Below are 16,049 nucleotides of genomic sequence, written 5' to 3'. Positions count from 1 at the left end.
GATTAATTGGAAATACATGGACTAAAGGTGACAATGTTCAAAAGTTGAGCATTGAAGGATTCCAGAACCTTCCCATGTGGAGTTGAAATTTTTTTGAAGGTTCATAGGGCTTCTTGGAAGCCTTATGGAGCAAGAAAAGAGATAAGGGTTATCTAAAGAAACCTGCCTTATCCAAGACTCCTTACTCACCTATATAAACTCCTTATAGAGTTCATTATTTTCGTTCATTCATAACCCTCTGATATGTGCATATCTACTCATATAATTCATGCATTATCTTAATATTTTATGTTGCATTTGTGTCAATTATTGAATAAAAGGCACTTCATTGGTTGAAAATTTATTTTGTAGCAGCCAAGACATACATGGAAGGAAAACGAAGCGGAATATGAATGGAAGCTAGGATCTTGGAATTTAAAGAAGAAGAAGAAAATTATTAAGAACACAACATGTTTACATCGAACACTGTGTGTAGTGTTGAGGATTCACGATGAATCTTTCCTTGCCGCATACGTGTTTTTAATGAAGAACACGACGTGTTAGTCCTAAACCACACAGTGTTTCACCATTTTTCAGAATCTATTTATAGATCATTTATCTTCAAAACCATAACTTATGCTAGAAGTTTTTTATCGACTTTTGGAGGCTAGAGACATCCCTTAGGATCTGTGGAGTGTAGAATTCGATTAGAAGCTTCATTTTGAAGAGATCTAAGGCAATTCATCTTTGCTTTACCTAATTCCTTTGTTCACATCATGTTTATAATGTTGAATTTCGTTTTCATGATTGTAATTGCTGAAGTCATAGGCTAAAAACCCTATTTCGGTTAGAGTAGAGGATCTTGCAACTATGTGTTGATTTTGTGGTTTTAGATTATGTTGATTTGACTATTTATCATGCTAAACTTGTTAAAAGAACCTTATTTGTTAATGATAATTATTTTTATGTTAATTACTAAGTTAATTGAGATTGTATGACCATCTTTGTTGATTTCTTGAATCTTATAGTTTTGTGGCCATCAAAATTGTAAGACTAGTGTTTTGAACAAAACCTAGTATTAATAAGAAAATAAATAAATTGATGTGTGAGCTATAGATGATGAATAACCATATATGAGTTAATTTAAACAACCAGTTGAATTAATTACCACAACAAGTCTTGCATGATTCAAACTTAATACTAGTAAACTTATTAGTTTAATCAATTGATTATTATTTGAATTGATTTTTTTTTTTTTGGAAAGGGAACTTCCCTAACGAGGGTTTCTGGGCCAGCTTTCGCGCACCGACTAATCCCCCGCTGCAAACATAAAGCTTTGCATCATGCCCTGCAGTCACTGCATGCGAACCTCCATGGCCACAAGGGCTGAGTGGTGCTAGGATTTGAACATGGATCAATAGCTTATCCACCATATCTTCCACATGTCTTACCAAGTCACCACAACCCAAGTGGTTTTGAATTGATTTGTTTGCTAAAGGATTAGTTTAGTGAACATTTTCTAATCACATTAGAAATCGGTAATTGATGACACATTAATCCATCACACTTTCCACGAAATCAACCATAGGAGTAAGTGAATTGCATCTAAATGGAAGTCTCTTTAATATTCTTGATTTAAACCGTCTTTTGTTCCTTAATTAGTTTTTAATTGATTCCTTTCTAAGTGTTTAAATTATTATTTAAGTTTCTAGTCTCGTAAAACTAGAGAAAAACTCCACTTTTTAATTATTGTTTAAATTAGTTAACATTAGTAGTAGTTTTAATTATTATTACTTTTCTCTGTGTTCGATACCTTACTTACCTGCACTAAGCTACTATTCGATTAGGTGCACTGCCTATCGTGTGTGTTGGTTTTTGTCTAAATTAGTTAGGATTAAAACTAGTGTGTATATATATATATATATATATATATATATATATATATATATATAGGTTGACTACATGCCCCAAGAAATTTACACTATGGAGCCAAAACTCACACTTGGAGAGTTTCGCATACAACTTGTACCATCCGTAGATCCGGGCTAGTCAATTTAGAGACGATAGGCGTCAAAAATGGATTTTTGATGAAAGATTATTTAGAATGAATAATCTTAACTAAGTTATAGTATATGTTACAAGGTTTCCTTGCATATAAAGAACGCCAAAATCCGAGTTATAACGAAAAAGTTATGACCTGTTGAAGTTTTGCGACAGAACCGGCACGAAACATCGCGACGTAAATAGTGAATTTACGTTAGAGCAATATTTAGCCTTAGCGATCTAAACGAAAGTCGTAAAGTTCGTTAAACCGTGTGCGTGCATAAAAAGAACGTTCAAATTTGACTTCATATGAGGAAGTTATGATTTTTCTAAGTTTCAACTTAGCAGTAGACAACCCAAAAGTTTGAATTAAGATCGAGCGAGTTTTAGCCAAAACAGTCTAAATGAGAATCGAAGATCTCGTTGATAGTAGTGCATTGGTGAAAAGACAGACAAAAACGGACGTCAGACGAAGAAGTTATGAATTTCTAACGAAGTTTTTCTGTCCCAGCCTACTAAAAATAAATAATAAAAAATAAAGTCAAAGTTAGCCGACGGAGTCTAAATGAAAGTTGTAGAGTATGGTCTGGCCTACGCGTGGATATAAAGAAAATCGAAAACGGAGCTCGTATGCGAAAGTTACTCAATTTAGAAGTTTGACAAGTCAAATTACGCAGAGCGTAATTTGAGTACGCCCAGCGTACTCAGAGGAGTGCAAGTTGCCTGACCAATACTCGAGTGCCACCAAATGACGCATGAAGTGACGTCGAAGTACGCCCAGCGTAACCAAATTACGCCCATCGTACTTGGAAATTACGCCCAGCGTAATCCCAGACCCAGCAGCCTATATAATGGAACTCGAGATCAGCCATTTTCCTTGCGATTTTTCCTCCTTTCTCTCTAAGTTTTGCATCGTTTTGCATGCCAATCATATCCCGAAGCCCCGGTATCATTCTCGAGCCCCGAAGCAAGTTTCGAAGCCCCGAGGATCCCGAGAAGTGAGATTCCCGAGCCAAAGCCCTGCCCGCGAAGAGCCCGGTTTTTGTGAAGATCTTCAAGATCTACCCAAGAATACTACTTCTACAAGTCGTAGTGCTGTCTGATCATCTTCTAATCAAGTGAGTGTGTGGTCACTTTCTTCTAACACATAAATATTAAGTATTTGCTATGAAATACGTGTTATGTGTATAATATATTGTTGTTTATTTGAGATGATTGTGGAATGGATGAGTTATACAAGTTTTAATGAGTTAAACTATATATGCATTTTGTATCTAAAAATATATATATTGGGTAGAACATGAGTAGATGAGGTTGTTGGTAGGTGATAAAAGGTGGGTTGGACCATGAGATAAAAGGATAAAGAGATAAAGTTGTTTTAGATCTGAGAGTATGGATCAGAGCAGGAGGTTAGTTTTAGATCCAAGGGTATGGATCAAATCAAGAGGTTAGTTTTAGATCTAGGAATACGGATTATGTAATGAGGCAAATTTAAGATCCGGAAGCACGGATTATGTATTTTAGAATTGCGTATTCTTTCGATAAGGTATCATGAGTATAGTCCCTTTTAGGAACATGATCTTAATACGAGTATTGATTAAAGTATGAAATATACATATGTATGTGAAGTATTTGTTATTGTCTGAAATACGTGTTAGATATCATTGATGATATACAACGCGCGAATCAGTTATGGTTCAATGTGTGTTAAGAGATGAATATATGATATTATTGCTTAAAAACTTTGCGTTAAGTATACTCGTAGTTAGTGTTTCCAAATGGAGATAGTATCGAAAGTTGATTATAGGCATCATAGGCTTGCCTAGTGATGGGTTAACACTTAAATAGGGATGTTTAGTTCCATTAAGTTTGGACATTGGGTAGCCTCTTATTAAGAGTACGTGTGTTGTGAGATTGATGATCGGTGGAGTACGTCCTACGTACAGAAGTACATTTTATGTATGAAGTCCTTATCAAAGCTTTGTGTCTTGGGTGCTGCTTGTGCCAGAAGTACTATCATGTACAAAATCCTTTGACAATTTTGTGTGTCAATTACGGGAGCATACGGGAATACTCTATTAGTATTTACCCATACTTTTATTTTGAGAGAGCTTTGGAGTCAGCGTTTCTTTTATGAAGTGATCGACCGAGCTTCATATGTCAGCGTTTTCTTTCACGAAGTAATTAAGGGAACTCCGTAGATTGCCTAATAAAGTGTGTCGGTAATAGGCCACTGCTAGGTATGTCTGGTGTTAAATTGTTGGATAGGGTGCGTCTGGGGGTGAAATACCTCATGTATTTAGACCATAGCCTAAGCATTAGTCGGTGTTTCCATTTCCGATGCCGGATAGGGTGAGTATGAGGGTTCAGACCACAGCCTAGGCATTAGTTAGCGTTTCCATTGTCGGATAGGGTGCATCTGGGGGTTATATACCTCACGATATTCAGACCACAGCCTAGGCATTGATTACTACCCCTGACTTAATTGTCCTGTGGTTCCTTCTTTTACGAACAAAGGTTTGTGGTGAAACTTATTCCATTCCCCTCAATTGATGTCTTTATTGATCCTCGTTTGCTGCCAGGGAATTTCCGAAGCAGCTTCGTCAGTTTGTGGTTCATATCGATTCCTTAGGCTAGATCTCGTAAGATCATTGTATAGGGTCAGTATGTGGGGATCGACGGGATGGGATATATTGTTTTAGAAATATAATTTATATGTGTTTATAACATTAGTGGTTTCGCAGGATCGAGATATACTTTATTATCACGTTGTTTGCACTAAGAGCTTTCAATCTCTGTGTGTCCTTAGGTGATTGGGTTCACCAAGGATATTCGAACTAAGTGTTCATTAGATATTTGAACTTAGTGTTCATCAAGGATAATTGAACTAAGTGTTCATTAAGTGTTTGTGAACTAGGTGCTCATTGGGTAATATTGGAACTAAGTGTTCATTAGGAGTTCTTGAACTAGGTGTTCATTAATTATTGTGAATTGCTTGTTCACCAGAGGTAATCTAAGAACTTTTGCAGCACTAGACATTGTGCCAGTTCCTTAGGGCAATCCTTAGCAATGAATGGGAGAAGGGTAATTGGTTCTTAAGATAAATCTTTTAGAAATAAATGGAGATAATGGGGGTGGGTATTTGAATTGATTGTTTGATAATTAAATATAATAATTATATTATTGTGGGTTGAAAACCCTATACGCTCACCAGGCTCCCAAGCCTGACCCACTCAGTTTTCTTTGCATTACAGGTAATGGCACAAGAGTATAAGTTGGTGGAATTGACGAGATTTTGGATTATAAATCGGTGGTTATAAATGACTGTTGTAAGGTCTATTTTATATTGTTTATGCTTTTGATCTGTATCGGAACATGACATCCCGAGGTTTTATTATTTAATAAAAATACATTCTTTTTGAGAAATATTTTTGATAAATGGTTATCATATTTTGTTTTTGGGACAAATTCTGCAACTGTTTTCTTTAAAAGATAACTCTGATTTCAAAACAAAGCATAAACAAATCGGTCTTTTCTGGTCGTGAAATTGGGGATGTTACACAACTTTTCAGCTCGAAGGGTCTCTAAGATCTGTCGAAGGTGTTGATTATGATCTTCCTTATTTCAAGAGTATACAAGAATATCATCAATCAAAATGATCACGAATTTGTCAAGGAATGGGCGACAGACTCGATTTATGAGGTCCATAAATGCAGTGGGGGCATTTGTTAGACCGAAGGGCATCACGACGAATTCGTAATGACCGTAACGAGTCTAGAAAGCAGTCTTGGGAATTTCCTCATCTCGGACTTTGAGTTGATGATAACCGGATCTCAAATCTATCTTTGAAAAGTAACTAGCCCTTTGAAGTTGGTCAAATAGATCATCGATTCGTGGAAGTGGATATCGGTTTTTGATGGTGAACTTATTCAGTTCCCTATAGTCAATGCACGTCCTGAAGGATCCGTGGAAGTGTATACCGGTTATTTTCATAACAAAAATAAAGTCAAAGATTTTATTGCTAATGAGCCAACAATATAAGGATTTCTTCCAAAATATTATACAATTAACTAACTGTGTTTTAGTTTAACCGATAAAAACATTTTACATCATTGTTAGCTGCATAAATTAAGCAAAAGTGAAATATGTTTTACTAATTATATAAAAAATAATAAAAACATTGTCACATAAATTAACAATAGAAATAAGAAGACTATTGGATATATATATATATATCCGATTAAAGTGTTTATCCGATTTCATCTTAGGGAATATCATGCTTGTTGACTTGTTGTTAACAATGGTATATTTTTGCTTTGAAAAGAAACATCGTTACACGCTCCATTTAATGGGAGAATTTTGTATATACTCTTATTAAGCATCAAAATATCATATTTACCCAATCTACTTTCTAAACATCATATTTACCTTTTATAAACTTTAAAATCTCAAATCTGCCCAAATTTTGTTTTTTAATTATCTTTTTGTTATATTTTATAATTATTATTTATATTTTAAAATCATTCTAATTGTAATAAAAATTAAATTTACCATATTATCCCTACTTTTAGTTTTTTCTCCTCTTACCCACCTTCCAAATTGTAGCCTCCAAAAAAATTACAGTCATTTCCCTTTTCTAACTCAAGTCCAGGTGTGTTTTTTCTCTCTGTAAATCGCAGCCAACACCCAAAACTCCTATAAGGTTGAGAGACCCACCCTTGCACCAATGGCTGCCCCAACCTTCAATCTAGGTCAGAAAAACTTGATAATGAACAGTAACATTTACTCCCAGGGTTGTGTGTGTTCTCATTTCTATCCCTTCGATTCGCAATACAAGGGTAAAAAAAAGGATTCCAAACAGACGTGCGGCTTGTTTTGAATGCCCTCGTTCAGAATCAATAGTTTCCAAAGAAGTTTTGATGAATAGGGTCTATTGGCCAGTTGTGTTAAGCATGCATCTAGATATATCCCGCTTATCGGAATAACAGACGTGGTTTCTTTAATCCAACTCAAGTTTATTTATTTTGGCATTTTTACTTCTTGCAATGAAACTCTAACAGTAAGAGATGGGGGACACGATTTAGGAGCTAAGATGGCAGAGGTAGCATCATGTTTGTGATATTGGATCAAGAGTATCGAAACAATTTGGAAACAAGGGTGATATGGTCAATATAATTTTATTAATCATTATAATGATTAGAAAATATTAGAAAATGAATTTTGACAAATTTGAAATTTATAAAGTTTATAAAGTATAAATATGATATTTAGTATTTTGGTCAGATAAATATGATATTTAGAAAATGAATTTTGGCAAGGTTTTAAAAAGTTCATCATTACATGTCATGACTCCAAGGCTTGTATTTGCCGCCAAACTTTAACAAAATGTCGCATTAAGTCAAATATGTATATAAAAATGAATAATAATAGAAAATTTATATAAATTTACTAATATATATCAAATTACCGCATTAAGTCACGTCTTACAAACGACATGATTCGGAAAAACTTGAGACTTGACATTGTCGTTAAGTCACATCTAACGTTATTTAAAACCTTGAAAATTATAATTAAAAAGGTACTTCGTTGCACTAACAGAAGAAAAACAATGAGACTAGATTACATTAAAAATTCATTTAACCATAATTTCTGTTTTGAATCAAGTTAAAAGAAAGAATTGTGTTACTTATAATAAGGGACTCAAACTCGGTTAAATATTTGATACCACGAGTTCCAACGCCACTTATCTTTTTAGGACACTAAATTAATAAGTCTTAACTTCGAGATATCTAATTACGCAACCCAAATTCATATACAATTGTTACACATAACTAGCAAAATAGATAAAAACGTAATTATATTTTTCATACCATCTTCAATTATAGTTTAACACTAAAACTATAAAAATAGTATGTATCATACCTATACGGCTATACGTTTATCATCATATTGATTACATGGTTTCGTCTGAATCCATTTATATCAACTACCCTAAGCACCAATTTGATAATTATAAATAAATAAATAAACTAAAAAAAAAAAAAAAAAAAAAAAAAAAAAAAAAAAAAAAAAGTGATCATAAGAGAAAAGAAATATGATTATTTGATTAATAAATCTTTTTATTTAAGTAGGCCATAAAACAATGAAAATATCTTATATATTAAACTAGTTTTTTTATTAAACCAAAAAAACTGTTTGAACTAATTAAATGATAATTTTACCCATCCGTATATAAATGATATTAAATAACAAATGACTTTTCATATAAGAACTTTTATAAATCTAGTTTAACTGAGCAAAACATATGATTTTTTATGAAATATTAATCAAACTATATGATATAAATTAGTAATAACCTGTGAGCTTGGTATTATTTTTCTATCAAGACTTTTTCCATCACATCTTATCATGAATTTCCAATGTTAACAGTTATTTTCATTAAAATTGTATGAGAAGTACTTTTTTTTTGGAATATGTAAATGAAAAAAATCTAAAATTTCACATCCAAAAATAATTAAGCAAAGCTAGCAGGCATTATGAAAACCATGAAATGTATGGTATGAATCTTAATATAAATTAAAAATAAATAATGCAAACCTCACCATTTGGGCCCACACTGATGAGACGGGTAAATCACAAAACACCAACATTATTATGCACCTCCATCACTAGACTCACATCACAGAGGTATACTATATGGTATTGTATGTGTCTGAATATGTTAAGTTATGTTGAGATTAGATGAAGATTAAACACACATATATATAATATATAGTTGTCAATATCGATACTAAGTATGTAACTCATTAAGTGAAAACCCGGTGACTTAAAGCTGGTCTCGTTTAAGAAGAGTTTGTACATTGATACATCAGAAATAATTGTAATATTTATGCCATATACACAGAGAAATACAAGCAAACCCTATTTGAAGGTATAATATGATATATCAAGTGCAGCAACTTTTAACATACATTATTGAAAGAATGATGTTTGCATGATTCAATTCCTAGCCACAATGCAAAGAGTAACGTTATTAACAAGCATATAATAATATGATAATACTATAAGAAAGCATAAATTCGGTTGGTATACTGAGGTCAAAGGTCGGTGAACATGAATGAATATCTGAGATGCAAAACCAAATCAAACATATTTTAACAAATAGGGATGGGAAATGACAGATGTTTTTTTTTTTTTTACAGTAAAGAAAAGAAGGGTGCAAAAAAGAAAGAATTTGAGTTTAGGGTTGGTTTTGAAGAGTTTTAACGGAGGTCAGTATTTTGTGGTTTCCTCTGGAACATGAGAGAGCCCAAGACAACAGCTATTCCAGTTATGGCTATCGTGAATACAAGTCTTCTTGTAGAGAATTCTTGTGGTGGGGGCCGCGGCCTTCTTCTAGCTGCCCCACCCCCATGCTCTCTTTCACCTTCCCTCGCCCTGATTCACAAACATCAAACATACAAACCTTCAAACCAGAAAACAATAACACTTTTTTTTATTTTCTAAAATAAAATAACACCTGGAAGCTTCTGCAGTGGTATCTGGGACACCATTACAAGTGAGTTCATGGGCCATTCTCTCGCGTAATCTGATGTATCTGATGCACAGATTGCAGAGCTCTGTCCTGTTTCCACAGACTTCCTGGTAATTGGTAATTTTAAAAGAAATATGATGATTAATTGGTATTTCAAATATCTGGAAAGAAAGATTGATTATTGCTATTTGCTGTTACCTACCTGATGCTCAAATAAGTCGATTGCAGGCAAAGGGAATTCACAGTAATCACATGTCACGATTCTTTTGGGGCAATGTTCACGTTGGTGTGCAGCCAGGCTTTCAGGTTCCATGCTCTCGCTGCACAATGAGCACGATACCTGTGTGTGTCCTCTCAGCTCTTGTTTTTTTTTCACTTATTAATTTTTTTAAAGTCATACAGTAAATAATAAGCTGACTGACTACATACCGGAGCATGGGTGTTGGAGTAATGCTCTTCAGCGTGCTTTTTCGGAACCATTTCATCACAGAGTTTACATTTTTCTAAATTGCGCGAGCAGTGAAAATAATGCAGATCGATATTCGAAGACGGAATCGCTCTGTCACTGCACAATCATGCTTTACATTATTATTCTCCTTTTTTTTCTTCACCAGTTTTATACTCTTAACTCTTAACTCTTATCCAAACAATATATATTTTTTCAAAAAAAAACAACGAGAGATATGGAAAAGAAGACATCAATAACAGACCCTTTTTGTATTTAACTAAGCCCAACTGGAATCCATGATTACCTTCATGTCATCATATATACATGAAACCATCAAAGATTACTTGCAATTTCAAGGTCCCATTGGTATGATCTAACATTTCAAATGGGAATATAATGGATATAGATGCCTGACGAGACAATTAAATCGTCAGTTAACAACTACCCTCCCAACACTTTTCGCACCAAACACAAATCTTTCTATGCCTACAGGCTACACATAAACAACTGTTTCACTTAACCTCATAAAATCCCATATGCAATGCAACAAATATCATATTAAATAAGAAATCTCAAAATCACGCAACAAATTTCCAAGAAAAAAGAAACCCTATTATTACCAGTGACTGCAAATGTTTGTCGCGCGATAAGAACCTACGTCCATCGTCTCGGCTGAAGGTAGGTATCTTACCCACAGCGCTACCAATTTATCTGCAAACTTCGAATTCTAGAATCGAATTGAATTCCTTATCGCAAGAAGATCCAAATTCCTAATAAAATCATACGAGTATGATGAGATTGGTATGGTATACGGGAAAAAACCAAACAAGAAAAAAAAAACACGGAAATGAAGGATTGAAAGCTCTGAAAAGGACCTGTGATTGTGAAATCGATCGCTCCAACACGGAACACTTTCGCGCAGGAGTCACTTCCTGGATTTGGTGTTTTTCTTGATGATGAGAATTTCAAGAAACTATGCTACTTCGTGGATTTAATGTATCTCTTCCATATACGCATATTTTTCATTTTTTATTTTCTCATATCTTTTATTTAGTTTGTGACTTCTTTTTTTAACGCCTAAATACTTTTATGTGTATACATTTTCGATAGACGTGTATATTTTTATTTTTTTCATTGTTTTTGATACAGTTGTATTAAACGTCTTGTGGTTTGGGGAAACTTCGTTAAAACTAATTGATAGGTGGTAGCATTGTGTTAATTGTTACGTAAGATAGTTTTTAGATTTATAACATTATGTTTAAGCTAAACATTAAAAGTTTTCAGCGTCAAAACAAAGACAATCAAATACTCCGTATCAAACATGTCTTTAGTTTGTGGCTCTAAAAGGTGCACATAATCTAATATTATACTAATCAGGATTTCAATCCAGCTTAGATCTTTCAGATCCGTTCTCAAAAAAATGTTAACAAAATTAATTAGATGTTAATCAGTTTTTGATAGAAACATATACCTATTGGCCATTATAACTGGTATCAAATCTGTTAGTGCATTTTATACACTCTTGTATTTATTTTGCATAGCGTATTTATTTTGTATTTTATACACTCCTTTTTTCTAGATATTTGTTTTTGGACTCTTGAGTTATGAATTGTTTGCAAGAAGGATCCCCAATGACAATTATGTGACTTTTGGGTGCTGCTTGAGTACATTGGGCATACACGTTGGTACGTTGGGCTACCTGTGACCCGCGCTAGTATGTTGGGCGTACGTGGTTCAGACCAAAACACTAATATTTAGGGTTTGTGCACCATTTACACACCATTATAGCCCCCAATACCTTTCCTTTTATTAGCCTTCATCCCAAGATTGACCCTCTTTGCAAACCCTATCCCATTTTGAGCTTTTAGAGTGAGTTATGCACTTCCTTATTTGTAAAGAAGGACCTTCAATGAGTGGGATTTGCTCTCAAGACTTTGGATCCAACATCTTTTCTTCATTGTGCACCATTTGGAGGTATAAAGCTCCAAACTTGGCTTATGTTTCTTTAGATCATAGTTAAGCCTTGATTTTCATCATTTTAGTCCCAAAACCAAGAGCTTGGCGAGTAGGAGGTGATGGAAAACGTAGGTTACAGAAATTTTATGCACTAAGCGGAAAAACATTCAAACAGTTGAAATGTTTAGGGCACATGCAACCTATTGAGGATCTATGTCTTTCATGTATAGGTAACATATTATGAACTATCATTTTATAAAACTTTTCTAATGAAAAACTAATTCAGTAGGTTAAGAAACTTACTTTGAAGATTGTTATTGTAAACAATCTTGAATCATTCTTCAAATCTTTTGGCAGCTAGCACCACAAGTGTCGTGTCTTTGATGGTTCACACTCTAGACTAGCAACTAAGGATTATGGAGAGGGATAAGGAGAATTTCAGTCGTAACCCTTCTAAGAATATGAGTACCGCATTGCATAGCCCTAAGTGCCTATTTATAGTGCAGTCGGGAAACCCTATATAAGCTCAAACCCAATATAATAATATTATCTAGAAACCCTAAGGCTCCTAAAACTGTCTAAGCCTCATGGAGGGTTCTAGAATGTCTATTGCTCAATCATAGTCATATAAATTGGCCCCTTTACCTTAGATATTCGGCAAGTAATGTAGGTTTTCGGCTATGGGTTATGTCCTAATTACTAATTAGGGATTTTTTTGTTTATTTAGCACGGGGATTTTTTCAGTCTATCATCTCGAACATTTATCTGGTTTTTCAACAATTAAGGTGAGTTTCCTTGCTAAATCCATGGGTAGAAGACACTAATTCCAGACCATTGCTTGTTGTGTAGAATTTTAGATGCCTTGTGATAATTATATGGAAGACCAAGATCTGGCCCCTAGAATTTACATGAAAGACCATGGTTTGGCCCTTGACAGTTATATGAAAGACTAGGATCTGGCCTCTGACATTTGTATACAAGACTAGGATTTGGCCTTCGGCACTGAACGGAAAACCATGGTTTGGCCCATGGTAGGAAATGATTATATGACTATGATTTAGCTCATAGCATTTATCTTCTTTCATGTGTGGTATGTGGTACTTGGGAGAACTCACTAAGCTTTATGCTTCTAGTTTATGTTTATGGTTTTAGGTACATCCAGTTCCAAAGGGAAGGGTCCGGCGTGATAGCACAGCATCATCCCCTCACGATTTTCGCATTTGATATATGTGTACTATGATGTTTTGGATATTACGAATTGATGTTTGTCCTAAACAATTTAATGAATGATTTAATGAGTTTGAAAAAGAAAGATTTTACTATTGTTTTTAGGGTGTTACACTCTTGAGCCTCCAACTCGAAACCCTAGCCCCCAAAATCAAATCTTGAGCCTTTATGTGTGTTTTGAGTGCATTTTGGATGAAAAAGAAGTTCAAGTTTATTGATTATTGAATCTCGAGCTTGTGGATCTAGAGCCTACATTGCTTTTCTAAACTCCAAAAGGTCTAAAGCTTGAATCTTAATGATGCATTTGTTAAATCTTAGCTAGTTTTGGGTTTTATGAGCTTTTTGGTCACTTTAGTGCATAAAGTTTAGATATTGAAAGTTTGTGACCTTGTTATAGATAAAGTGGAAAATTTGTCCATCTAAACATCATATTGATTCAGATCTAAAGGTTGGAGACTTGGACTTAATGGATTAAGTTGAGAAAGATGCATTTTAGTCCCTTTGAGACTTAAAGATTATATCTTGGTTTTTTGGACCATCCTAATGGATAACATTGGAAACTTTATCCATTATGGAACTATTAGGAGTCATAAAAATGTGATATTGCTCCCTTTATTCCCTCCATGCAAGAGTCATGATGCTTTAGTTTATGTATTAAGTTGGAATTTTGGTGTATGGACTCCTTCTAGCCATGGAAAATCATAAAGTTGGAAACTTTATGACTTGGAATGTTATTTGGGACCAGATTTGAGCTTTGGATGTGAGATCCAAATGAAATAAGCACTTGATGAAGGTAATTGGAATTGGTCGAGTACACTAGGCGTACCTTGTAGTACGTTGAGCATACCAGGCTGGAGCCCCATAATCAGGAAGGGATTTACTACGTTGAGCGTAGCGACTGAGTATGCTAGGCGTACTCATCCTATGTTGACCTCCTTTGACTTTTTAACTTTTTTACTTTGACTAGGAATTTAACCAAGTTTGACGTAAGAGCATTTTGGGTAATTTAAATAGTAGTTGAGATTTGGGTCCCCGTTAATTGTATATGTAACCGATAGAGATAGCTTTTGGAGCAATGATCGGTGCAACTATTCTTTCAGACTGTAAGGTGAGTCTCCTCACTATACTTGTAGGTCGAAGACACTAATGTCGGCCCACCGGATTATGTTGTAGGATAGCAGTGGTCTTTGTGACACTTACTGATATGTTTATATCTGCTTGCTGTCTTTGTGACTTTTACTAGTATGAATGTATGTTTAGCTATAGAGGGTGAAATAGACCAGTACTGATTGATAGAACCAAAGGATTCGGAAGGGACTCAAAGTGTCGGAAGGGACTCAGGGGTAAAATAGACTTGTTACATGTTTTAGTATGATATGTATATATGATGTGTATGTATAGAATGTGATACTTTGGGGAGCTCACTAAGATTTGTACTTAAGATTTATGTTTAAAATGTTTACATGTACTTCTGTTTTCAAAAGGAAATGTCCGACTTGATCGCACTGCATCCCCTGAAGAATTATTCTGCATTAACTATTTAGGATTTTACTCTGATATTTTGAGAATACTTTTATTATGATTGTCTTTTGGGATAATGAATGAATGGTTTCGAATTATTTAAATGAAAATTTTACTCGGTATTTTCGGGACGTTACAAAATGCGATGAATGATGAATATAATGCACTTATTTCTAACGGGACTTGGGTACTTGTACCTCATCCTTCAAATGCTAATGCTGCTAATTATGTTTGATTGTTCAAGAAGAAACTTAATGCAAATGGATCTCTTGCTCGATACAAGGCGTGTTTGGTTGTTAATGGTCGCAGTCAGCGACCCAAGATAGATTGTGAGGAGACCTTTAGCCCGGTTGTTTAGCCGGCTACTATACAGACAGTTCTGAGTATAGACATCTCTCACTTGTGGCATGTTCATCAGTTAGATGTAAAGAATGATTTTATTCACGGTCACCTTTAGGTGACTGTTTATATGCACCAGCCCCCAGGCTTTTGTAGTACCTCAACCCTTGATCATGTTTTTCTTCTTCAGAAATCTCTTTACGGTCTCAAACAGGCACCACGGGCTTCGTATCATAGATTTGCTCATTTTATCACTCGGCTTAGGTTCATTAACAACAAATCTGACTCATCTCTTTTTATATACATTCATGGTGACAGTCTTGCCTATCTTTTAATCTATGTAGATGATATCGTGTTAATTGCATATCCAGAGAAACTCCTTCGACAAGTCATTTCCACTCCACGGGATGAGTTTTCCATGATTGATTTGGGTTCTTTGAACCACTTTTTTGGTATTACAGTCACTAGAGATCACCATGGCATGTTTTTATCTCAACAAAAGTATGTCACTGAGATACTTGAACGTGCGAAGATGTCTAACTACAAACCCTAACGCACATCGACTGACACCACAACCAAGATCGATGGCATGGGTCCTCCTGTTTCCGATTCGACGCTTTACCACAGTCTTGCGGATGCTCTTCAATACTTGACTCTTACCCGTCCAGACATCTCCTACTCGGTTCTACAAGTATATCTCTGCATGCATAACCTTCGAGAGCAACATTTGTTTGCGCTTAAGAAAATTCTTTGGTACATTCGGGGCACTCTCGATCATGAAATTCAGCTATACGTGTCTCCCTCACAAGGTTAATCGCTCCACGTCCGGCTACTATTTGTTTCTTGATCAGAATCTCCTCTCATGATCTTCAAAGCGACAAACTACCATCTTTCAGTCTAGTGTCAAAGCGGAGTATCGTGTTGTTGTGAATTTTGTTGCTGAGACAAGCTGGCTACATAGCTCATTTAGTTTTTGTATAGCTAGCCCATTCTTTGTATTCA

General features: G+C 34.8%; 1 protein-coding gene across 1 annotated transcript; it reads right to left on the bottom strand.

Annotated features, from left to right (window-relative positions):
• Positions 1 to 9,081: 9,081 nt before the first annotated feature.
• Positions 9,082 to 11,026, bottom strand: LOC145047952 (uncharacterized). The gene is made up of 6 exons (XM_078996645.1): positions 10,880 to 11,026; positions 10,625 to 10,774; positions 9,986 to 10,121; positions 9,759 to 9,896; positions 9,542 to 9,663; positions 9,082 to 9,459 (listed from the first exon to the last, which is right to left on the bottom strand). The coding sequence occupies exons 2-6, from the start codon at positions 10,666 to 10,668 to the stop codon at positions 9,285 to 9,287; spliced, it is 615 nt and encodes a 204-aa protein (XP_078852771.1). The 5' UTR covers positions 10,669 to 10,774; positions 10,880 to 11,026; the 3' UTR covers positions 9,082 to 9,284.
• Between the last annotated feature and the right edge of the window lie 5,023 nt (positions 11,027 to 16,049).

This window comes from Lactuca saligna, chromosome 1, assembly GCF_052625555.1.
Source record: "Lactuca saligna cultivar CGN05327 chromosome 1, ASM5262555v1, whole genome shotgun sequence".
Classification (NCBI taxonomy): domain Eukaryota; kingdom Viridiplantae; phylum Streptophyta; class Magnoliopsida; order Asterales; family Asteraceae; genus Lactuca; species Lactuca saligna.
This window is presented reverse-complemented; position numbering and strand designations above follow the sequence as displayed.

Excerpts from the sequence above, each read along its gene's own strand:
- LOC145047952 (XM_078996645.1), bottom strand. The coding sequence starts at position 10,668 with ATGGACGTAGGTTCTTATCGCGCGACAAACATTTGCAGTCACTG. Across the intron at positions 10,122-10,624 it reads ACAAACATTTGCAGTCACTG|TGACAGAGCGATTCCGTCTT; the intron begins GTAATAATAGGG and ends ATGATTGTGCAG. Across the intron at positions 9,664-9,758 it reads TCGACTTATTTGAGCATCAG|GAAGTCTGTGGAAACAGGAC; the intron begins GTAGGTAACAGC and ends ACCAATTACCAG.